The sequence below is a fragment of the Nelumbo lutea genome, chromosome 4, assembly GCF_056320005.1.
Source record: "Nelumbo lutea isolate HS-2025 chromosome 4, American lotus-T2T, whole genome shotgun sequence".
NCBI classification, from domain to species: domain Eukaryota; kingdom Viridiplantae; phylum Streptophyta; class Magnoliopsida; order Proteales; family Nelumbonaceae; genus Nelumbo; species Nelumbo lutea.
In genome coordinates, this window is record NC_142687.1 from 36,074,665 (window position 1) to 36,099,860 (window position 25,196).

Sequence of the window (25,196 nt, forward strand, 5' to 3'; positions counted from 1 at the left end):
ATCTTGGTAGCAATCCTCCAAACAGTGATGAATTGGGAAAGTAGCTGCCTCATATTCGATGTTGACTTAAGGTTGATGGATGAGGGGTGATTTATTGTGGTGGTGGCTGGATTAAGTGTGGTTACTGGGTCAGGCATGGGAGCAGATATGGATGGAAGGATCATTGTAGTTTTTGTTAGGAGGCATTCAGGGGGGACCACTTGTCCAATGAAGAAGTCTACTAAGAGGGTATTGGAGGGGAAGGTCCAGGTAGTAGCTCTTAGGTCGGCCACATCTTTTTCCACGGAGAAGGTTGATTGTACCCAAACCCCCAGTTTCTCTTTGGATTGATTTATCAAAGGATGAGTGCAAATTTGGACTGTTCAGCGGGCTGTGGAACCAATGATGAGGTTCCACGCCAGTTCATAGGCTCCACTATAAAAATGCGGGCCCCATGTATTTAAATACTGGTAGGTAACCTTATCATTGGTTCCATGACCGGTTGAACAACTAAAGAAAAATTCAAAATATCGATACAGGTCGATACGTTGGTAGGGCATATCGATATTTTTTTTGTTTTATTTATTTTTATTTTCAAAACCGATTCAGAAGTGTCGGTTTAAGTCCTTACTACTATCTGACCTGATCCGATACACTCCCTGTAGGGGCATACTGGGAAATGTCCCGACAATATACGCATCTACCGATATGTAAGGATATTTTGAACCTTGAGTTTAAGCGTTCAGTTAAGCCTTGCTCGATTAATATACATGTGGCAAGTTATGAGGGACCCATCACCTAGGTTCAAGCTAATACTACAATCTCAGTGAAACATTGATGTCTTATCTATTGGTGATTGGTGAACCACCTAACCTAATTTCAAGATGACGCAGCTCCACAACCCACGGGACTCATTTAAGCCCATTTAAGAGAATCGGCATTATCATTTGGCTTGAAGTTTGAGCTTTGAATTGCTCCTTTTTACAGTCTTTTACCCAAAAAAAATGCAACTTTTGAACCATCTGATGGACTGATGTCGACGATTAATCCTATTAGTTTTCCCCGATCAGCCCGATATGCGAATACCCACATTGAGATATTTCCATATTTCGCGTCGGACTCGGGGGAGCTTCATTCAATTGGATCAGACTTTGAGGGGTCTCTGCTTTTCCGGAAGATTAACTGAAGCGGTTGACATTTTATGTCGTACAGAGTCGCTCCTGGATACTGAGACATACGCCCTTCTACTGCAAGAATGCATATTCAGGAAAGAGTTCAAGAAAGGGAGAAGGATCCATGCGCAAATGGTAATAGTCGGATTTGCTCCTGCTGAATACTTACAGACCAAATTAGCCATATTGTATGCGAAAAATGGAGATTTGGAAACTGCTCATATCCTGTTTGATAAAATTTCAAACCGAAGTCTGGTTTCCTGGAATGCGATGATTTCAGGATATGTGCAGAAGGGTCTTGATGAAACGGGGTTGAATCTTTATCACAAGATGAGACAGAGTGGTTTGATACCTGACCAGTACACGTTTGCATCAGTCTTCCGAGCCTGTGCTTCGCTGGCAACTCTGGAACAGGGGAAGCGGGTCCATGCGGTTATGATCAAGAGCCAACTGACAGAGAATGTTGTGGTTAACAGTGCTCTCATGGACATGTACTTCAAGTGCAGTAGTCCCCATCACGGTCATCGTGTATTCGACAAGACCTCAGAGCGAAACGTTGTTACATGGACTGCTCTGATCTCTGGGTATGGCCAACATGGGCGAGTTAATGAAGTTTTAGACCTCTTTAATAGAATGCTACATGAAGGCTTCAGACCAAACTATGTTACGTTTCTTGCAGTTCTTACTGCTTGTAGTCATGGAGGCCTGATTAACGAGGGTTGGAAGTATTTTACATCAATGTCCAGAGACTACGGTATTAGGCCAAGAGGGAAACACTATGCAGCCATGGTCGATCTCTTGGGGCGTGCGGGGAGGTTGAACGAGGCTTATGAGTTTGTTCTGAACTCACCTTGTGAGGATCACTCTGTTATTTGGGGTGCTCTACTTGGTGCTTGCAGAATTCACGGGAACCTAGAACTGGTTAAGCTTGCAGCGAAGAAGTTCTTTGAGCTGGAACCAGAAAATGCAGGGAAGTATGTCGTTTTATCCAATGCTTATGCTGCTTATGGGTTGTGGAAACATGTCGCAGAGGTTAGGAAGGTGATGAAGGTATCTGGGGTGAGAAAGGAACCCGGTTATAGCTGGATTGAGGTCCAAGGGGAGGCCCACACCTTTGCTGTTGGAGACAAATCTCACAGACAGAGTGAGCAGATATACGAGGTGATCAAAGAGCTGACTTGCGCTTTAAGAGATGCAGGTTACCTTCCAGATTTAAGAGTCTGACAAAAAAAAAAAATATAAAGCTAAAAAAGACTAGTTGAAAAATGAAGTCATCCTATTTTTGGGGTAGAATTGAAGAAAATAGTGCTGATTTTTCTTTCTCAGCCTGGCTATTTCTTGGGTAGGACTCATCCTACTGTGGGTTCTGATCCTGGAAGCTAACGTTTAAGACAATATTTCCATAAATAGAGAAGTAATGTTGCCATTGCCCATTGGATCCATGGAAACCAAGTCCCGTATATGCTTTTCATGGGAAAAACAGTTCGTAAGCATGAGAATTAGTCATGAACCAGATGGAGGGAAGAAGGCTGCTTATAATTTATAATTTATAAATGGGGAAAATGATACTGTAATTGGTGAAATCGTTATCCCAAGTCATAGTCTGAGAAGTTTTCCAATTTTTTTTCCTGAAACAAGAGAGGCTGCTATGGTAGATACTACACCGCCGAATACTCAATTTAGAAGTCTGATGTCTATTTTTGCAAGAACTGTGCATGACAGTGATGGCACCACGCCATGACCAAATAATAATCGAAGGCATGTATAGAGAAATCACTTGCATTTAATCCCTCTATGTTGGGTAAAGGCTTTCATATGCATGTATGATGAATTGATGATATTTTGCATGACTTACACTGGCTGCGTAGGATATGCTATTATCAAAAACTAGTACAAGATAGAACCAATTCAGCACTCAAATTCAAATAACATTTGAACTTTGTATATATCCTAGCCTCCTAGGTAGGAAATACATTTTGACATTTATTCAATAATATGAGATAATGAACCCAAACAGATGGCTCTTTGTTGGGAAGTTTCTATGAATATAGATATCAAAGAGAGACTAACATCCATTCATTGCCATGGGTGACATTATTTCAAAATACATTATTTGCATAGTTCCAGAATGCCAGTACATCCAACAGACTTAAACAGATTGATGTTTGTTGCTTTGCTGAAAGACCACTTCCTTATTGTCATTTGGTGGATCCATAAGAATTCCAAGATGTTCATAGTCTAGCCCATCTATTGCAAGAAAATACACCATTAGAGTCGTAGTGTTTGCATTGGGTCTAAATCCATTCATTAAGAAATTAGGTTGCCTCAACTGGTTGCCCCTTCGCTGGAAAGAGTATCTTCTTGTATTTCATTATGAATCTCTTGAATCACTATTTGTGACGGACAACCTTCTACCAGAACCGATTCTAAAGACCCCAGTTCAAAATTGTCAAAGAATCAAAACAGTTTGGAAATGAGATTTGGGCTTTTCATCTATTGGGTTTATTACTTCTGATCAAACATTTGCCTCTACAACATCTATTATATATTATTCCAATATTTATCTACTTTGTGATGCTAGTTCTTAGACTAATGAATGTTTCCTTCAAACCATATGTAAGGAATAAGTTGCAGGCAGATCAACAAATTAGCGCAATGAAAACCATTGCCACATTGGTTGGGAAATCCTTGTCGGAACTCAGGAAAGATCAAGCTCTTTATTATCATTAGTTTCCATGGAAAAATGTCCAAATACACTCAGAAGGGAAGCGTCCCCTAAGTTGCATACTTGCATCTTAGGCTGTGTTTGGCTTGATAGTATTCAATAAGAGAGAAACAGAAAGTTGAAGGAAAGTTCTTAAGGATTTTTGCTAATTTCTTTAGGAACTTTCCCTCAACTCTCTGGACTTTGGGTTTGTTCCAAAGTTCTAGTTTGGGGAAAATAGCACTTTAACTTTCTTCATCTCAATGGATAATGTACTGTATAAGGACTGATGCAATGAATTCCCACACTCCACGGGTTTCTGAGGGAAGCTTCTACATAGCATTTACTTTTCTAGCATATTTGTTATTTGACACAAATGAAAAACCAATGTACAAAACGAATGCCATTTTTATCAATAAAACATTAGTCAGTTAAAAAGGCAAAACTTTAGACACCTTGTGTATGTATATAATGTTAGAATTCAAAAAATATTAACTATTTCAATAGTATAGAAATTGGATTAATGGAACCAATTATAATGCCTCACACCAGTCATAAAATATATATTACCCACAACCATTCAATTTCTCACTTAACATTTATGGAATTCCAAATTCAATAGTATATACTTTTCTACCAATATGTGCAGAGTCCATATTTTCTTACCACGCCGAGTCAGTTGCTGTGGTGTTAGGCTTTGCTTAGAGTGCAAACCTGAATCAGATACAAAGTTTGAACCTGGTTCAGATTTGCATTTGTTTCTCTGTAATTATGCTCTGCACTCCTATTTGACACAAAATTTGTACTTTGCACTACGCTCCTCTTACCTGATTCTCTTTGATATAAAGTGGAGACCGCATCATCTTACTTCCCACCTCACTCCCAAACAAATAAACTTCCTCCTCTCTCCATTCTCTTTCGTATAAAGCAGGGACTACCCCCATTTTACTTCCTATTTTACTTCTTATAAATGAACAAGACAAAATTAAATCTGAAGCGAAAGTAAACCAGAATTTGCACAACCTATTTGCACCTATGTGCATTTACACCAGTGTAAATGAAATTCACATTGCAAATAAACTGAGCCTTGATTATCTTGTTGGTGTTGCTTTGCCTGCTTTACACTACATAGGTGCCGTGTGAAAAATCATCCATTTGCTTGTATTTTTACTAGTTAAGGGAGACAACCTGCAACTGGCCAAACCAAAGGATTTAATCAGGCAAAGAAGATGAGACTGAACCCGGAAAATTTGGAGAGAGAGAATGAATTTAAGCAACACAAACAAATGTTAATGTTGAAAACAACATTAACCTATTATCTTTTTGATTCCTAGACAAACACAGCTGCACAGATGCTGAATAAGAACAAAAGTGAATAAAACATCTGGTGAGTGTGATCTGTTGGAAATCATTGTAGGACCTGCTGTGATCTATATTCAAGTTCATAAAATTATGTGGGTGTTCAGAAATTGATCCCATCACATGCATGTTTGTTCAATTGGACTGATTTTCTGTATATAAAATATTGAGGATTACAAGGACAACAAGAATCTGGGTTCACTATGGGTTCTAGTTGCTTTAGACTACATTAAAATGACTCGAACCCAGTTTTAATTTGGATTGATGACTTTCAACCCAACCCAGATTGTCCTGAAACTGGATTGTGCCAGCCGAATATGATTTGAGTCTGACATGATAATACGAGCTTCTCCCAGTTTTGTGATGACAAGGCCAGTGGCTGCCTATTAGCAGACTTACCAGTTGGCCTCCTACTGAACTGATAACATCTGGCATGCATTCAGTCCGTTTGTCTTTCTATTTTCTGCAGGAACCAATTGTGATTGGACTCAAACCGAGCCATTGTTTTGCATTTGGCTGTGAAATCATGATCATGGTACCAGAAAAAAAAAAGATGCTTTTGGAGAACTATCTGTACAAAGCTAGATTTTGTGTAACACAAACAGACACAAATTGAGAGATGGAGTTGGTTGCATCCAGACCACCTCTCTCTCTCTTTAATTGCAAGGAAACAAAAGAGAACAGAACAAGGATTGCCCGAAGCAGGGTGGAACCAACCATCATAGGACTGAACAGTAACTCCAAAATATTGGAGGAAAGGAAGATGTCAGTATTAGCTACAGTCCATAGAAGAAACTCCACAAACTATGAACTTTCCCTATATAAAGAACATATATCTGAGAATAAAAGCTCACTTAAAATTATTTCAAGTTCAAAAGAAAATTTGGGTATCAACAGAAACAAGGAACAGAGGATCAAATAATTGTACTAAATACAATATATCTGATTGTCCAATATGATATAGATGTTTGGACCACCAGAACATGTCAAGCCCATTCATCATCTAGAAATCCACCATCTACCATCCACACCAAACTTTTCTTCTTGCCCTCTGCAATTTTCACTACTTTGCTCACGTGGTAGTGGGTACTGAATAAAAGAGGTACTTCACTCTGTGTGCAGATTTCTCCTCCAAATGCAGTGGCTCTTCTAGGCTGTAACTTCTTAAGAAGGTTTGTTGAAAATTTATTTTGTTTAATCTTTTGAACTGTAAAAGCATGTATATTTATGTCAACCGTACCAGGGGGGCTAAATGTAAATAAAGTTATGCAATTTCTCTTTGTATAGGACGTATGTTCTGTTAAATCATAGCTTGTTTGAAACTTCGCACCATGTCCTTTGTTGCTCTGCGATTGTTATTTTAGAGCCCCAGATTAAATCAAATCGGACAATCTCATTACTGTACTGTACCATGTGATCTCTCACGCGTAGGATCAAACCATCTCTAGATCATTTTCACCTTGTTTGATCCATCTAGAATCATTTCATTCGGGTTTTTATCTTGTTTGTTGTTTCCCCCAACCAGGAAACTTTAAAAGACCCCTGGCTTTTTACATCAAGGAGTTCACATTTTGGCCCCACAATGTCCCGCCCCACAGCACATCCCCGCCGTGTATTGAGAGCATCTCCCGATGATGTCATGAAGATGCTCCCAATACACGCGGGGATGTGCTGTGGGGCGGAGATGTGGTCTCTTGCAAGGGACATGCTGAATACAAACACGATGGCCATCAAACTTGTGAGTTTCACAAGTCACAATCCAATCACCATAGAATGAGTGGGGAGTTGGTGCACCTGAGAAACAATGGAGAACTAAAAATCCTTACTTCTAGCAACTGAAATTTCTCAATATAAACAAATCAAAAGTTGCCTTGAAAAGCAAAAGCAAAAGTAATTACAACAACCACCGTGCCCCCACCAACAAGAACCAATACACAGTTATTCTCCGAAGAAAAGATGTAAGACAACATTGAAACCCCCCCAAGGCCCCAACCATATATAAAGGTGAATTTAATGAAGAAAGAGCTACCTGCTAATGGGAAGAAAGGGGAAAAAAATACACAGTTTGATTCTTAATAAAGAAGATGAGCGCCCATCCAATACCCTGATTCAACAAACAATGAAAAACACCAGATGACACATATTCTAAAGTGGGCATAATGAATGACTATATGTCATCTTCAATCCATAAGTGAAGATGCTGCTGGGCCTGATCCAATTGAGTTGGTCCGTCTAGATGACGCATCCTCCTCATCTACTACATCAGGCTGGAGATCTTGGTCATGCCTTAGGCTGGATCCCCTGATATCCTCAATCCGCTTGGTCACCTCAGGCATTGAGGGGCGCTTGTCAGGGTATTGAGCGCAACAGTCTATCGCAAGTTGTAGGAGCTGAACCATCTCTTCCTCAACGTTCTGGTATCTCAGGAGCTCAAGGTCGAACACCTCTGATGTCCATTCCTCTCGGACCACTGATTGCACCCATCTTGGTAGGTCAACTCCCTCTTCGTTCAATAGGGAATGTGTGGGGGCCTTTCCAGTCAACAGCTCCAAAAGCAGCACTCCAAAGCTGTATACATCAGCCTTCTGTGAGACCTTCCGGCCATCTGTTACCTCTGGTGCACGGTAACCAGCAATGCGGTTAGGAGTGGAGGTGGGGCCAACAATCTGAGCAAGACCAAAGTCGGAGACCCGGGCATCATAGGACTTGCCAAGGAGGACATTGGATGACTTGATGTTTCCATGTGAGACATTGGGTCCCTTTGAATGGAGGTATTCGACGCCGCGAGCAGCTCCAAGGGCAATGCCTGATCTGGTTTCCCAGTTCAATGGAGTCCTACCTGATCCTCTGTTTCCTGTAGTCAAAGATGCGCGACCAAGAAAGGGGAAGAGAAAAAAATAAAGCTAGTCAGGCACATAGTTTTGTTTGCTTTTAAGTTTCAAATGTTTGAGATAGTGTGCTCACTGTGCTTTTACTTTAATTTGCTTTCCTGGATTTATATTAATGATTAATGGATCTAATGGAGATTTCCAATTAGTCAAGAAAAATGTAAGTAGATTGCAGACAATGGGAATTAGCAAACTTGGTAAAGAGAACAAATACTTAATTTTTAAGGAAGAAAAAAAAGAAGAAATCAGTAACAAATGAATTTGATGAATATTCTAGGGAATGAAGGAGAAAGTAATCCTATATACTACTTACAAAGAAAATACTCCTATCTGATAAAATCAAAATAAAGAGAAAATGAAGCATGAGATACACAGACAAATAATTGGGGACAAAAAAAACCAATAATTAGGGTCCGTTTGGTTCGTAGTCGGAATCGGAATCGGAATCGAAATCCTCCGAAATCGAAATTGAAATAGTCCATTCCCATAGTTTGTTTGGTTCAGACAGGAATGAGAGTGAGAATTAAAATCAGCAGGAATGAGATTTCATTCCCAAGGGAGGGGCAGGGAATGGCCATTCCCTCAAATGGGGGAATGCCATTCCAGCAGGAATGGGAATGGGATTCCGATTCTGCCCAACCAAACAGTTGGAATCAGAATATCCCATTCCAATTCCGAATCCAGACCCCTATTCCTGCAAACCGAACGGACCCTAAGTTCTTAAAGAATATTGCACTGTAGACAACACATGAAATTTTGTCGAAACAACTCAAGGAGAAAAGTTAAAATCATAAACAAAAATAATACTAGATCCAAATCACCAAGACCATAACAAAAAGTAAAACTAAATAAAACCAAGGAAAACACCCATGACCCATCATGCAGATATAGCACAATGCAGACATAGATAACACACAAAAACAAAAAAGAACAGGAGAAAAAAATACACACATCATACCCAAGCCAAAAAGAAGAAAAATATTCAATAAAATTATTACAGATCTAAGACGAGATACATATATCAATTTATCTTTCCAGCAAAACAACCAAGAAGAAAAATCAAAAGTATGTTAGATTTGAAATTAAATCTCAAATTCTAGCAGCCAAGAACATATCAGTAATAAAAAAGGCAGATATAAAAACCCAAAAGCTATTTGTAAAAAAAAACAACAAAATCCAATAAGCCATTCTGCAGAGGTAACGCTATCATCCTATCAAATCCTATTCGACCATCAAAACAATCATCCCCAGTAAAAAGATCAATTATTATACCGTGCAAATCTTAAAAGCAAAGTATCATGAAAAATAAAAGGAAGAGAAGGAAGAAAGGCTCACCATGCAAAAGTGCAGATAAGCTTCCATTGGGCATGTAATCATAGACAAGGAGCTTCTCATCCTTGCTGTAATAGTAGGCTCTAAGCGGGACTAATTTTTCGTGATCCATCGATCCAACGGCGTCGATCTTCTCCCTGAATTCCCTCTCCGAAATGCTAACATCTTTCAACCTCTTCACAGCTACAACCGTTCCAACCTCCAAAACTGCCTTATAGGCCGTTCCAAACGTTCCTTTCCCCAGCACCTCAGCCGAAGCCCTCAAAAGATCCTCCAGATCGAAAACCTTGCCCGCATTTCCAAAGAAAAAGAGCTTCTTGTCCCCAGTACTGGCGTTAAGGTCTGTCGCTTTGGATGCTGACACTGCCGTCGCAGCCGCTGTCGCTGCGCCCGAATATCCTCCGCTGTTCAGAGTGCCATTGTCTCCCTCTCTGATATGTTTCTCGCGGGGAATCTCTACATCCGACGGGAGCTGCTTCGCCGTTGCAATGTCGTTCGTTTTCCTAGTTTTCTTCTTTCCGCACAGAAGGAACAAAATGAGAAGAATCAATAGGAATGCAAACACCGACCCGATCGCAATTCCTGCAATAGCTCCTCCAGACAGCTTCTTCTTCTTCTTCTTCCCGCCATTGTCACTGTTGTTGGCACCACCGTTGTTTTCGGTGTTTGTCGACGGCGTTGGTTCGCCGGGACAAGGGATAAGCGGTGAACCGCACAGCGAAGTGCTTAGAAATGAACTAGTCGTAAACTTCTGGAGTTCCTTTGGAATCGAACCGTTCAATTGATTGAACGAAACATTGAACTGTACAAGATTCGTAAGGTTCAGCTCCGGTAACGAACCATTCAACTGATTTTTCTCCAAATACAGAGTCGCCAACCTAGTGAGATTGTTGAAAGACGGAGAGATCTCCCCGGAGAACTTGTTCGTTGCAAGGTTCAGCCGAACAAGATTCTTAAGCCCGAACAAGAACGACGGGATCTCACCAGAGAACAAGTTACCCTGCAAATAGACATTGCGGAGGTCCGTGCATGCAGCGAGATCCGATGGCAGCGGACCGGTGAGAGCATTAAACCGGAAGCTAAGCGTATGAAGCTTCGTCAGATTTCCAAAGATCCCGACAGGGATTCGGCCGGTAAGTCCCGTGCCGGGAAGACGCACCGTAGTGACACGGTTATTTTCGCACTGAATGCCAGCCCATGCACACGGCGACTGTTGGTTAGTGTTCCAGAGAAGAGACCTCCCGCCAACAGCCGATCGGAGCGCAATGAGCGCAACTCGGTCTGACGCAAGATCCGGTTTCCCGAGAGGAAGGAAAACCAGAAGACAGAAAATAATCAAGTGACGAGATCCCATTGGCAGTTTCGCAAAACCGCTTTTCATGACTTCATCGTCTCCCTCGTGAACTTAACAAGCCAAAGAAAAGAAGTTGCAAGAGAGAGAGAGAGAGAGAGAGAGAGTGAAGGCTGAGAAATGATGTCTAAAATCTGGAACAAACCCTAGTTGTTGTGGTCGTCTGCACATCTGCTTTCCTTTCTTCTCTTTCTTTCAACCTAAAAAAGAAAAATTAAATGAACTAAGTTTTTTATTTTAAATGAATTTCTTGTTCTTGTTTAATTAATTTCGAATGCAAGCTGGAATCTTTTAATTAATCGGACTTCTTTACTTATTAATTACAGTGATTATTTTAATTAATTAAGTAAAGATAAAACTGGATATCGAAGGATTCTGACAGTGCAAACCTGCTTCTGAGTGGACACACAACTGTCAGTGAGGGCCGCGGGATTTCTTCCCGGGAAATCAAAATATCGCGCTATTTTGACATTTGATTGAGCTTTCCATCGGACGCTTGAATCTGGTTTTTTCACGGGGGAGTTTTTGTTTAGGGTGGAGCGTGAAGTAGGCGAATATAGTGTCGGAGAGACGGTTTGTTTGTCTGTTGGTGGTTAACGTTCAAACTCGACGATGTTACGTGTCAACCGCCAGTTAGCTAATTGATTCCGCCTGACGGCAAGTAGCAGCGGTTCAACGGCTTAATTCTGTGGGTCCCAACGGATGATTGGGTTTCGGACTTTGGGTTGAGTGTTTGGCTAACGGCGTTTGGGATTCGCCGTTAGCGTGGAACCGCCGGTGCCGGTGGTGTCTGGAATGGAGAATGTTACAGATTTACGGCTTGGCTTTATGTTCGTTATCTCGGACGTCTTATCGGAAAAGGTCTGGCGTGGAATCCGGGTTGAATACCAAAAGTGACCCTGTGGATCCATACTGTTGTAGGGGTATTTTCGGGGAATTTTGCAATTGGTTTTACTGCTTTAGGCTTTTACTTTTTGCGTGGGTCGAGACTCACGATGTACTTTGGTTTTTTACAGTTGGGTTACAGAGGCCGGGCCCACAAGCCCAATGCGGTAAGATGAGAAGTATTAATTTTTTTTTTCAAGTAAAAGCCTAGCCCAGTGCACCGTCTTGTGGGTCCCGCAGTCCCCGCGGGAAGCTGATCTTAGCCTCTGTATTTTTGGGTGGTCTAGCTCTGGGACCCATAGAAATATCTCAAATACTGACCGTCTGATCTGTACGTTATCGAACGGTCAGAGTTTAGCACAGAAATAATAGGCGAGACTGTAGATGCTGGTTGTAGTCTATGAGCACATGCACTGTAACAGAGTTGCTGTGCCTACCTTCCTCATTATGGCAAAGTCATGCGGACGGGGACGGAGAGGCCATTAGTGGGGGGCCATGCTTACGGTGGGCCCCACGAAGGATAATCTGGGCCCATTTCCTTGGACCATGCCACATTTACTTCACCCATCCGAAGGAATCAGAGAAGGCGTTGGGACCCATCAGAAGTGGGCTGGCGGTGGCCGATGGTCCCCCCCTCTCACATGGTCCCCCATTAGTAGATGCAGCCATGGCGATAAACATGAGACAAAATAACAGGCTATCAGTGGGCCACACCATGCTAGCTTGGTGGGTGAATAATTGGGCAGGACCCACTGTGAGCTTGTCCTTAATGGGCTTCACTTTCAGGCCCGCATTTAGGGTCCATTACATAACCGTTGTCACTCGCTAAAAATTATTCTTCTAACATATCACCAATGTAGGGCTCTCAATGGTTCGGGTCTATCCGCCAAAATCGAACCGACCGAAGCGATTTTGTCATTGTCCCGAGTTGGTTCTACTTATTCTGAATCAATTCAAACTTGAACCGATTGTTATTTTAATAGTATATTAAGGTTTTTTAATTTTCATGTAATATTTATTTTATTTTATATTTAGAAGGGTAAATTTGACAAATATATAAGATCATTTCGGTAAAAATACTTGACTTATTAATATATAAAAAATTTGTTATTTTGTCGTGATTTTTATTGAGGCTATATTATCAAAAATCAAGTTTTAAATTATTAATAACATAAATAATTATATATATCTATATATATATATCTCTGTATAATCAACTTAATCGGGTCCAGTCTAGTCGAGCCAGACCCGATTAATAATCAGTTTGAGACTGTTAGTAGCCGTCCCGAACCAGATCCAACCCATTAACAATGTCGAGAATGGCTACATGGGCTAAAAGCTGATGGGCTTGGGCCTACTGAGACAATCCTGATTCCTGAACTGGGGCGGGCCAACCCCGCCGCTCTCCCCCAGTAATTAAAACAATTGGATGGTCCACCATAGCGCGTCCTTCTACAGGAATTACATGAAGAAAGCGATGATGTTGATTTTGATCAAAACCATGGAGATCGAATACATAGACGTTAGAAGTTTCAATCGATCTACAAGTATTTGTTAATTCTAGTCCAGAAAAGACAAAACTGTGAAACAATACAATGGGGCCCAGAGGCCCAGCCCAATTCATCGGACGGTGACAAAGTGATCCAAGGATGTGAGAAAACGACAGTTGATAATATGATAGCTCTGAGAGGGTGAATGATGATGAATGGAAGAAATAAAGAAGTGTGAAATATCCAAGTTACCAACCAAATGGGGTGAGTGAGAGGGTGAATCAGAATGATTAATGGAATAATAATAAATGAATAAAGAGGTTTAGGTGAGAAGGGGGAGAGAGAGAGATTACTTAATAGAGGGCTTAGAAGGAAGGAAAGGATATATAAATAATCAAAGGCCAAGTGGCCAACCACCCCTCAGAAAATGACCGAAAATGGCTGTTGTGAGTGTGAGAGAGCTCCGTTGGAAAGCGTTGTTGATTTGGGTTTGCACTTTCTTGTCGGCAGTTCACATGTGCACAAAATTAAGGGCTTCTTGCTTCTCTTTCTCTCTCTTTAATTGAACGTTTGGTTGTTGAGAAAGTGATCATTTTTTACGGAGTGAACAAGGAATAACAAGAAAAATCAGGGCCGGTTTGGTTAGCAAGTAGGAATTGGTATTATATTTCTATAGTCTGTTTGCTTCAGACAAGAATCTAAATGGGAAATGAAATTAGTAAGAATGGGATTTCATTCCCAAGAGAAGGGGAGGGATGTACATTCCCCTCACCAGGAATGAAAATAAGATTTTGATTCCCCCAATCAACCTTTAGAATCAGAATGGCCCATTTTAATTCTGATTCCAAACCCCAATTCCTATAAATCAAACAGGCCCTTAGTATTTTTTCCTAATTTTTTTATTTAAGCTTGTTTGCTCTAGTGTATCTTTTGAGGGTTATGTGATATCCCCCTCCTAATATTTAATAATAAAAAATTCTTTTTTTATTTCCTAAAAAATAATGAAAAAGATTATTACATGATCAAATACATTGCCTATTGCGAGTTTTCAACAATTGATACATTTTTTTTTTCAGTTTTGTAATTCATAAATAGATACATTAAGATGGGAATTAATGTTTTTTTCCCAAATGAGGCCCTAAGGCCAATTTCGTTCATCAGTCTTGGTATACAGACCTCGTAAAAGAGGTTAGATCAAAATGAATTAAATCAGAAATACAAGGATGGGTTTTAATGTTTAAACTTATTAAAAGGCCCTAAGTCTCAGTATTTAGCGTTTCGGAAACCCTGGAATACATATCATACAATATGATAAGTATTGATACTTTCAACTAAGGCTGAGTTTGAAAGGAGTATAAATGCACTGCTGACCCGGGTGGTTGAACTGTTCAAACTATTCAACGGTTTTGATCATTTTTTTTGTTAGAACAGGTCAACTGTTCTGTTTGAATGGCCGGATCATTCAACCCAGAAACTAGACCCCTGACCGGTTTATTGTCCAAATCGATTTTAAAAACCTTGGTTCAAAATATCCATACACCCAAATATGATAACATGAATATATATACCAATACTTTGAACCTAATGCATGCTATTTTTTTAGCTTATTTAAAAAAAAATTGGGAGTGGGTCGTAATAATATAAATAAGCATCTAAAACAAAGGTTTTATGATAAAATCCTTAAAAAGCAACCTATCGATGGTCGATTGCAAAATTTTAATCCTTGCTTTAAACCATGCATCGAATGGAAATATGCTAAAAGTTTGGTGGTTTTGGTGTTAAACAAGAATCAAGGAATTCCATAAAGATGGTGACAAGGTTGTTCTACCTTCTGGCATAGAATAATGTTGCATGTCAAGGTTCTTTTTTTTAATGGAGATAAGATCATGTCCATCACCATTAAAATGGAATATTGTTCTGACATATCATCTGTGGTTATTGCTCAAAGGAGAATGTGATCTCATTGTGTAATGCAGTTGGGGGGGAAGGTGTTGGAGTCAAAGTGTAATTCAGTGCTCTTCCTTAGAACCATCTTTGGACTCTCTCCCAACATCCGTGAAGGGGATTTGTCAAGTAACTGTAAATAGAGATTATTTAATCAGCAAGTTAACAAAGTGCCAATGCCCTCACTGCTGGTGTGGAAGAACTTGTCTAGACACTGATTTCGCTGCTAAGTCCCAAGTACTGTGATTGTCTAATTGTCAGTTATTAAAGCTTTGTTTCCTTTGGTTTATCTAATCATTTCTACTGTTTGGGTTGGGTGGTTTCATAAAAAAATTGCTTAGTTTAGTTGAATTGAATCAATAGCTCTATCCTCATCCCAAGGAAAAGCTTTGTGACTGTGGTTCATCTAGAGAGAGAAAGAGAGAATTCACTACTTTTGCTCTGCCTGAGGATGAGGTATCAAAGAGACCTAGAAAGAATCCTACCAATTGTTCTAGTGGTGTGAAAATCCATCTAAAGGTGATCCATTCAGAAATGGAATTCATCCTTTGCCCAATTTTCAGCAAATTGGCCACATGGCCTTAATTTTTTAATGTGGTCATATAGTGAGCCCATTGTTACTTGTGGATTGTGTTTGGATGAGTGCTGAATTCGAGGAAAGAAACTGAATCAAAATTCACCAAACTCTGCAGAATTCAGATAACCTTCAAAATTCCGCATTTGAAGGCTTGAATTCCACTATTTTCAAAGTTCCAGTTCTCAAAAGGTGGAATCCAAGAAATCTGTGGGCCCATCTTTGTCCCAAGCACAGAGCATAACTTTGTAAGATACCAGTAGTTGAATTTCAGATGTCAAGCCATGTATTTCCTTTACATGTGTACTAATTTGTCACTGAGAGTTCAGATGAGCTGTGGAAGAGCGCGCCTCACATCACATGGCACCCGTATATTGGGAATCATGAGGAGATGTAGTATATTTCCAATGCGCAACTGTTATGTCCCGTGGATAACGATGTAAAAAATTCATGAATAGTAGATCCGAGACCGTATGGGTCACGGATTGACGCACTCCGTGGGATGCCCATTGGAACACCACTGGGAGTACCAAAGTCCAGCTCAGGCTGAAGATGGCCCCATTCGTTGTGTGTATGCTTAACTTGTAGTAGTCCTCTTACCATTACTACGACCATTATAATTTGTATTTGAAACCAATAACTTCAAGCTGTTCAATTTCACCATTTGTTTGTTTTTATGCAAGTAGCTTTTTCAGTTCTTTGTTCTTTGTTTCCAAATGCTTTTTACTAGGGTTTCTTTATTAGAGCAATCTAATATGCTTAAACTATACAGTCTATACCTTTAATATTTTTCCATAAATTATAAATAAATTTACTTAATTTACAGAGTTTCTGTTGCTTTCTCTTCAGAGTGAGATTCTTCTTGTGCTCTAAATACATTTCTCCTTTAAGATTGCTGTTAAGAAAATTTTCATAGGAAAAATCTTCTTCAATGAGAGAAGGAGAGAGAGAGGTTGTAATGACTAGAACTGGAGGCCATCAATGTAAATGTAGCACTAAAGGTTCTCCAACACAAACTTTGACATCAGAATAGTAATTTTAAATCATTAAAAGAAGGCATTTTCTTGGTAGGAAGCGTCATAAATAATTTGAAAACTGGATTCTACACCATTAAAGAAAGATTTGTACACGGACATTTGCATTATCAAGCTTAAAAGTAGATCAATCAAAATCATCTCTCTCTTTCTCTTTGAAATTTCACATAAGAAAATGAGGTGAGGTGAGGACCTGGTTGCATCAAGCTTCACATCCATTTTCTTCTTTTTTATGTACTAAAATCAGTGTTGTCAGACTCCAATGGGAACTAGCAGTTGAGCAGTGATCTGGTGATCTTTCTGGGTCCCTTTCTTTACAGTTAATTTTTACAGTATGAATGATCTAACTAATGGTTAAACCATTAAAACTGTGACCCAGTAAAACCTTTAATTTCCAGTTTTTCATCCGGTCCTGGTCTGATTACACTGGCAAAAATTGAGGGTTGGATTCTTCCTACCACTTTTATTATCCACATTTAAAATGTACTCCAATTTTGAACTTGTGGGTTCGGAGTCTGGATCGCCTGTCAACAGAATACATTTTCCAACAGCCTATCAACATCATCTGACACCGCATATCTCATAAATGGTGTGTCTCACTTTTATGGTTGGTCCCCGTTAATTTCATGGTGAAAAGTAGGGTGTTAGATAGTGCTGGTAGGGGGTTGGAACGTATTTTGTTGGCAGGAGATCCCAATTCAGTCTTTAGACCAGATTTTATGCTTCATAAGTCCAAATTGAGAGAATAGGGAAGTTGGCTAAGAAATTCAAAATAGGCTGACTTATTGTCTCTCACTTGCTCTAATAGTGTACAAATTTGCTTAACTAATGCAAGACATTGGATATGGTTTCAATCTAGGTAGTCAATTAGCACTGAGTAAACTAAATGCAAAGCAATGTATTATTTAAGGCTTAAGCAATACAATTTAAAAGCGAAAGGGCACAAAGAGTAGATCCAAAGACAATGCATCACTCCTAGCTAAAATTTGTAACAAGTAAACACTGAATTTGATGGGGATGGATCCTAAAGCTGTATTTGGTTGCTTGTAAAATGGAGCAAAACAAATGATTTCCTTGGAATCATATACGTGATTTTCCTGGTGCTTCGCTTAACTTGGAAAATAAACCTGAATAGAGAAGGTCAACTACTTTTGAAAAATCACTTTACAAAAGTTAGAAGGAATGTCATTTTCTTATAATTTGTACTGACGTTTTGGAAAATGTTCATTTTCTAGTCATTTTTACTTGCTAGCAAATACCAAATAACAATTTTAAGGAAATCATTCATTCATTTTCCATCATTTCACCTGCCCCGCCTTTGGTGAACAAATTAAATTTGTTTGAATTAATTAACTTGAATTATAAGTGTCCTTGTTTAATTTAAGTTGTGTCTTGAATTCTTGTTTGTGGCCTGATTTGTGGTGGATGTGGAGGGCATAAAATGTCAAACCTGAATATATATATATATATATATATATATATATATATATATATATATATGAATCTATGTTTTTGGGGTTTTACGTGATAGAAGAGTTCCAGCATAAGGACATTGATACCCGAACAGGAGCAAGAGGAAAAGTAAGAAAAGAAATGCAAATTAGGACTGTAAATGAATTGATTCATTTATATTTGAATTTGAATCGGATCTTATACATTGGATTTATGTCATATTTGAATCAAATTTGGATTGCAATTGGATATTGAATAGTATTAATCAATTAAATTAAAATAATTAAAATATTATATATTATTAACAAAATGAGCCAAACTTATATATATTTAAATCTGAATCTGAATTCAATAGATTCAAATTCGGACAATTTGATACTGTTTTTGCAGCCCTAATGCAACTTAACCATATATGTTGTGTGGGAGGAGTTGCTATTTGAGTCAGTCAGTGAGAAAAGAGATGTAGGTCCAGCAAGATTCTTCTATGAGGTAGCAAGATGACAAGCCAAAATGGCTCCAGGTGCTGGCCATGTCACTCTCGGATGCTCTTGTAGCTTTCAGCCCAACAGTCCTCTATCAAGTGGCAAAAGACAGACCTGTTTCTAGCCATTTTCTTTTAGCTGTGAAAGCTTCAACCGTTTGTGTTGTGTGGGAGAGATCTAAAGCATGGTGGGCCGAGCAACCGACCTGAATTGGAAAGCCTGAATGCATGGACATTCATGAGGGTTCCCACTGCCCAATCTAAAGGAAAAAACCATTTGGCAGAAGAAACGAAATCGACCCATCTCACATCTCACATCTATCATCTCGAGTAGAAACCCATTTTTCTGGTCCACACTCTCCACAAACACACATCAACATCCAAGAGGAAGACAATTGCTTCCTTGCTTTTGTGCCCTCCTCCTATTCTTGGGAGAGGTCACTGGCCCAAACTTGACACCTTTGCTTGGTATATCAGCTCCATCACTGCTCGTCCAGCCAACCTATCCCCATCCAATCCCCACCTAATTAAGAAAGTCATATCACCACATCCTATACATCTGAATGACCAATTGGGGGTCTTAATACCAAACCCTATATTTTAATTCTATTAAAATTTCTCCAAAGTTTCAACCTTAGATTCTTGTTAGTTACATCAAAGTGATGGATTAGCTGTATGAGTGAAGCTAGTGGGCCATGTGTGTGGTACATGAATAGGGTTTTTTAGGGAATTATGGACTTTGGGTGCACCAACTGGCATCTAGAAACTATTACTTGAATAATATTGCATCTTGGATTAAGTTTCATGCATAAAAAGAGGGGACAAGATAATTATCTTTACACTTATTGCTCAACATATCTAGCATGGCTAATTTCTTGAAGTTTTTTTTTCAAGGCAATTTAATCCTTTAAGTTTCATTTGATTTCATAAAAGAAGAAAGTTAGGAAAAAGAACATTTGATTTCATAAAAAAGATTTTTTTACTGGGTTTTAAAACCAGTGTTGATCTAGACGGTTGGACCTTTCAGCCTAGAAACCCGCTAAGTACCAGTTCCCTTTTAGCCCTTAAACGTTATTTCCCCAAAAGCCATTGAATTGGTCAGTGACTCACTGACTCAGGAGATCGAAATTTCGATTTATTCAACTTGGACAATGATTTTTAGGCCAATTTTATTTTAATTATGTCTTTTGCATTTTTTTAAAATTTTTAAAACATCATGCACAGACTGATCCATTCAAATTGGACAGTTGAACTACTGACCCAGAAACCGATGGCCAAAATGATTCATTTGGTTCCAGTTCAAATTTTAAAACATTGGTTTTCCTCTTTATTCTCAAAAAAATGAAAACAAAAAAAAAGGAAAGAAAAAAAATTCATTGGAGAGTGATGCGGTAACCACAAGATTGTTTCTACCACCACTTCAACTGCCACATGAATTAAGTTAAGATTCTCAAGTCATGATCTAGTTTGGGTAAAATCATTCCCTAATTAAGTCACAAGAATGTAAAGATGCAAGGCTACATTTGGAATTAGATGGTATATTTATATACTCACTTCTCCTTTACATGCTGGCAATTAGGCCTGAGATATTAGACATTTCACTTGTTTAAGAATTTAGATGGATCGATCACATACCTAAAGAGACCATTATATTCGTGTACATGTACTTGGGATGACATAACCAGCTCACCATTAATGGTGGCTTTATGTGACAGAGGTGTAATAGCCTGGTCATTCCAGGCAGCAACCCAACCTCATTTAATTGCTTCAATATTTGAGAATTGATTAGTTCATTATCTTGGAGTAATAAGAAGTGGAATTTACGTGTGCACTGCTGGTGAGTAGCTGCATGTGCTACGCTCAATTCAGATTCCTTGCAAACCCAAAACCGGTCCCCCTCTCTCAAGTAAAATCCCAGTCTCGTACGCTGTCTGGGACTGTGAATTTGGGATTAATTATGAACAAATACACACAGAAAAAGAGGTTGATGCAATGGAGTACTGATAGCAACTCAAGGGTAATGATCAAGTGAAAAGGAATTCATCAATTAATAGATAAGAATGCAGAACAATAGTATCTTAATTTTTTTTTTCTCTGTTAGAGTTCTTTCTTTAAACAATTGTTAGATATATATTATATATATAGTGATATCATGTGGTAGGAATTATGTAGCAATTTCATATTGTTTATCTGCAGATAGGGTTCTCACATGGGTCATGGACCAACAGCCACCGGAAGAGCTTGGGTTTCTGGCTTTCTGGTGGGCCGATCCGCCGTGGGGAGAGATGCCACATGACCATTGGGAGACTAGTCCATCTGGCAGATTAATCTATAAAATAATTTAATCACTATGAACGTTTGAGTTTTTTATTATTATTTTTTAATAGAAAGGAAAGCTTATGAATGTTTGGTCATGTGTGCAACGGCCAAGTCCAGATCAGCTCTATCACTATACCATGTATTGACTTTTTCTCAAGTGAGATGCCAATAATTGAAGGTACAATTTTTTAATTCAAATTATATTCGTGGAGGAAATGTGTGTTTGCTTTGCCACCTCGTTGGATTAAAACTTGCCACGTCAGAAGCTCCTTTGGGCTGCGGCGGAGTTGCCACGTGGAAAGAGCCTTTGGCTTTTACATATCAACAACTGGTCTAGCAAATTAGCTAGTCCAAATCTTGTGTATTTCCTTAGTTTTTTCTTTCAAGATTCTCATCAAGCAAACTAGGGAAAGGAATATGGTGACAAATGATAATCATTCAAGAGATCTCAGACAGAAAAAATAAAAGAATTAAAGGTCTGTTAGCCGTTTTAATTAGTCTTCTGACTAGGATACTAACAGTTTTCTAAAAACAAGTATAACCACAGCAGGCTAACAGGGATTTTTCCATGTGAGCGCTCCCCATATGCTATTATTTTTCCAAATTCAAACCCTTGAAAAGAACCTAACTTAAAGCTTACGATACAAGATTCAAGAATATAAGTGTTGACTGCGTTTCAAATTATGAGCTTGATTACAATGCCAACTTTCACTAATATAGACTGTGACTAGATCTCAAGTGTTGTTTTGGTTTTTGGGTCTTATTAGCCACATACTAAAGTTAGACCAATTTCTTGGCATTTGCAGCTATCGAAGCTTTTAGCTTTCTGGGTTTAAGCTAAATTTTCAAATGGATGCAAATTTTTTACCTGAAGGTTTCTTGAGCTCTTTTTTTTTTTTTTAGTTTTTGGTATCACTTTTTTTCTTAGTGGTTTGCTTTCAGCTTAAGTGTGCCAGTTGATTTGATTCTGGCAGTCTCCCATAAATTCAGTTCAAACCCCTAACTGGTCAGAGCAAACCACGTTAAGGATTCACTTTCCGAATGTGATTTTGGTGGTTTTCTTTATTGCTTTCTCCTTTTCCGAAAGGGCCAGCTAAAGCTGATTTAAAGTGCAGAAATATAAACAAAACTCTCCCCAGCTCATCATCCACATGCCATTCAGTCTTCAAGAGACCTGCAAATCTAATGGCGTTCAATCTCATCTTTTTTTAGGCTAGGAGACACCATGACAGTCAAAATTCCTTCACATTGGTACAGGAATCATGGAGCTGGATAAAGATTGGCTCAATTCAGCTCCACTCCTAATGAAAAGTTTACAGCCCTAAAATTTCTTTGAATCTAAAGAATAGTACTCTAAAGTATCAGGCAGTGGATAACTGGCCCAAACCAACTCGGACCTACAAACTTATAGTATGCCGGTCTGTATTAATTAGGGCTGAAAATGGTATCTGCCAATCCCATAAGTTCAACAATGGTTGTTTTTTCAGAACATAAGCACAAACCCATATCAGCCATCTATTAGTTTAAGTCAGGAAAAGCCCAATAAGCACAAACCAATATCACCCACCTACCGAATAAGCACAAACCAATATCAACCACCTATTAGCTTAAGGCATAAAAGTCATTTAGTGTTGGTCTCACTTCCAGCCCAAGGGGCCCAACCCAAGATGTCACTTTGAACAAGGAGACGTAGGAAAAATGAGGGTAGTTCACTTTTGTTGTAGTGAATTCCTGGCTTTTAGTAGTATACTAGTTGATTTGGATAGAAAAGCAAGTTTACAATTCAAAAATCCACGTTCGGAAAGTGATTTTGGTTTTCTACTTTTCCGAAAGCATTTCTCTTTTCTGTGAAAGAAGAGGGTAGAATATTACATGTTTGGGGAACAAAAATATTCTCTCAAGTCTCAAAGTAACAAAAAGGAACAACCTTCATTGTCCTTCTCTTTCTTTTCCTAATGAGTCAGTCAGTTAAAAGCTGATTTGAAGTGCAAAGCTATAAAGGGAATTCCTCAGTTCAGTCTTCAACAAACCTCCATTTGTAGTTGAACCTCATTTTGTTATCATCAACATCTCCACAACAGGTCATAGTAGAAATTCAGAATCTATGGTAGTCAAAACCCCAAAATACAAGACAAATGCAGTTGGATGAGATTGTTTTAGATTGAACAGCTCCTATCCATAAGATAGAAGCTCAAGAATTCCCTAACCCCACCAAAAAATAAATAAATAATATCACTGCGCAGTGTCAGCAGGTGTTCAATTCCAATAATCATATAGTTAGTTCATCCTATCACAGTAATCACTTGACTTCGGGTGAAATTGGGCTGGTCCACAGCCTAGTTTGATCCAACTCAAAGGTTCTCTTTTTCTCCTAAAGTTGGGCTGGGCCATTTTGTGGTGTGTGTGGAGATGATGCAGACCGCCGGTGCCCTGCAACTTTCTTTGTTAGACTGATAAAACATTTGAACCCAGCTTTTTGGACAAAGCCTCAGAGCCGACTAACCCAAGTAATGCAGTAATCATACTAGAAATGGGTGTGGCCTGGACTCAATTGGTGCTCCAACTCCTATAGTTGGGCTTGGGTTGTCCCTGGGCCCACCTCAACTTACTACCCAAGTTGCATTAGTAGTAGTAGATTCTATTCTTGCCAACTTTCATTCCACTCACCTTTCTGTGAATGCCCTTGTATTTTGAGATTCTATCATTTGTTACTTTTGTACCTTGGGCCTAGATTGTTTAGGCAAGTTTGTGAGTGTTTAAAAATAAATGCTTATTTGAATAAATGTTTATTTTGTATCAAAGTATTTCTTGGTATTTAGGAAATAGGCCCAAAATAAGTACTTAGTTGAAAACCCCAAAATTTGAGCTTATTTTGTTTTTGATCTGTCTTGACCCATCAATCATTTTCAAAATGCTTATACCATCCCTATTTGAAATAACTGTTTTTTCATCAAGCACTTATTTATCAAATAATCACTCCCAAACTTGGCCTTTGTAAAACTGGTTTAAATGTTGAGGTTAATAAGCTACAGACACGACTGATTGTTCTGTGCCTTTTCTTTTCTGAAAAATGGAAAAACGCAAGCAAAAACTGGTTTAACCGATAAAGTAGTAAACATTTTGTGGCTGCTGGGATTCGAGCCCAGGTCTCTACGGCCACAACGTAGAATTCTTACCACTAAACTACAGCCACTAGTTGTTTTATAGGTCCAAACACATATAATATATTGGGAAAATTTAATGATGTGGAAATGATATGGTAAAAGAAGAGTTTTGACCAATCCAAACCTACCCATAAATTTGAAACTTTTTATAGTAAATCTGGCTAATTTCAATTGAATATACAAATAATTAATCTCACATTAGGCTTATTAGCAGTAGGGGTATTAAAACCTAATAGAACAAAAAAAAATCTGATTAACTTAATTGATTGGTTTGACTTTAATTAACCAAAGAAAATTAACAGTTAAGATGATAAACCGAAAAACCGAACTAATGAACCGGTTAAATGATTAATTTGCAAAAACGGAAGGACAAGTTCAGTTTAAATAAAGGCCATTGTACGGTAGCAACTGAACAAATTGGGATTGGGCACAAAGCATAGCCAAGCCAAGAACGCCTAGGTCTTCACTGAGCATCCTGGATTGGAATTGTTGGTGTTTGCTTTTGAGAAGAACAATAATCCAATTATAGGATTGCAAATAAGTTGGATCAGATAATATTCGAATCTAAATCCAATTCGGATCAGAAAGTTGATTTATATATTATATTTTATAATATATGATCGTATTATATATTATAATATATTATTTATATTATATCATAAAAATTTTCTATTACAATAATAATTGAATCGGATTCGAACCGTATTTCCAATAAAATATTCGAAATCTAATTTGAATCATACTCTTAAAAATCTGAGAGATTCTTTTTGGATTTGGATCGATAGGATTTCTTACAAAATCAGATCGGATATACTCTTTACCAAATCCGGTCCAAATTTGTTTGCATCCATAATCCATTCATTTGTCCATTGAAATGGTCACAACGCGATTTCATGGCCAGAAAAGCTAATGCTTTTTGCTGGTTGTCTCAAATTTTAAGGAAAATTCTCGATTAGTATCTTATACTTTGAAATTACTGTAATTTTGGTTCCTGAGTTTTAATACGTAATAATTTAGTATATGGGCTTTCAAAACATGCCAATTAATTTAGTACCTATTGATGGTGCG

The 25,196-nt window shown here is 38.6% G+C and overlaps 2 protein-coding genes and 1 non-coding gene across 3 annotated transcripts; 1 reads left to right on the forward strand and 2 right to left on the reverse strand.

Moving 5' to 3' along the window:
- The first annotated feature begins 730 nt into the window (after positions 1 to 730).
- Positions 731 to 3,005, forward strand: LOC148855195 (Tetratricopeptide repeat (TPR)-like superfamily protein). The gene has a single exon (XM_088982507.1). It carries the CDS (start codon positions 1,056 to 1,058, stop codon positions 2,373 to 2,375), a length of 1,320 nt encoding a protein of 439 aa, XP_088838633.1. The 5' UTR covers positions 731 to 1,055; the 3' UTR covers positions 2,376 to 3,005.
- A 4,016-nt stretch (positions 3,006 to 7,021) lies between these two features.
- On the reverse strand, positions 7,022 to 10,983 carry LOC148855196 (putative inactive receptor kinase At1g48480). Its single transcript, XM_088982506.1, has 2 exons — positions 9,438 to 10,983; positions 7,022 to 8,068 (listed from the first exon to the last, which is right to left on the reverse strand). Exons 1-2 carry the CDS (start codon positions 10,813 to 10,815, stop codon positions 7,395 to 7,397), a joined length of 2,052 nt encoding a protein of 683 aa, XP_088838632.1. The 5' UTR covers positions 10,816 to 10,983; the 3' UTR covers positions 7,022 to 7,394.
- A 13,102-nt stretch (positions 10,984 to 24,085) lies between these two features.
- Positions 24,086 to 24,157, reverse strand: TRNAH-GUG (transfer RNA histidin (anticodon GUG)). The gene has a single exon. It is a non-coding gene; the product is annotated as a tRNA-His (tRNA).
- Between the last annotated feature and the right edge of the window lie 1,039 nt (positions 24,158 to 25,196).

Coding starts and splice junctions, on each gene's coding strand:
- LOC148855195 (XM_088982507.1), top strand. CDS start 1,056: ATGCGAATACCCACATTGAGATATTTCCATATTTCGCGTCGGACTCGG.
- LOC148855196 (XM_088982506.1), bottom strand. CDS start 10,815: ATGAAAAGCGGTTTTGCGAAACTGCCAATGGGATCTCGTCACTTGATT. Junction 8,069..9,437: donor CTTATCTGCACTTTTGCATG/GTGAGCCTTTCT, acceptor CTTTGACTACAG/GAAACAGAGGATCAGGTAGG.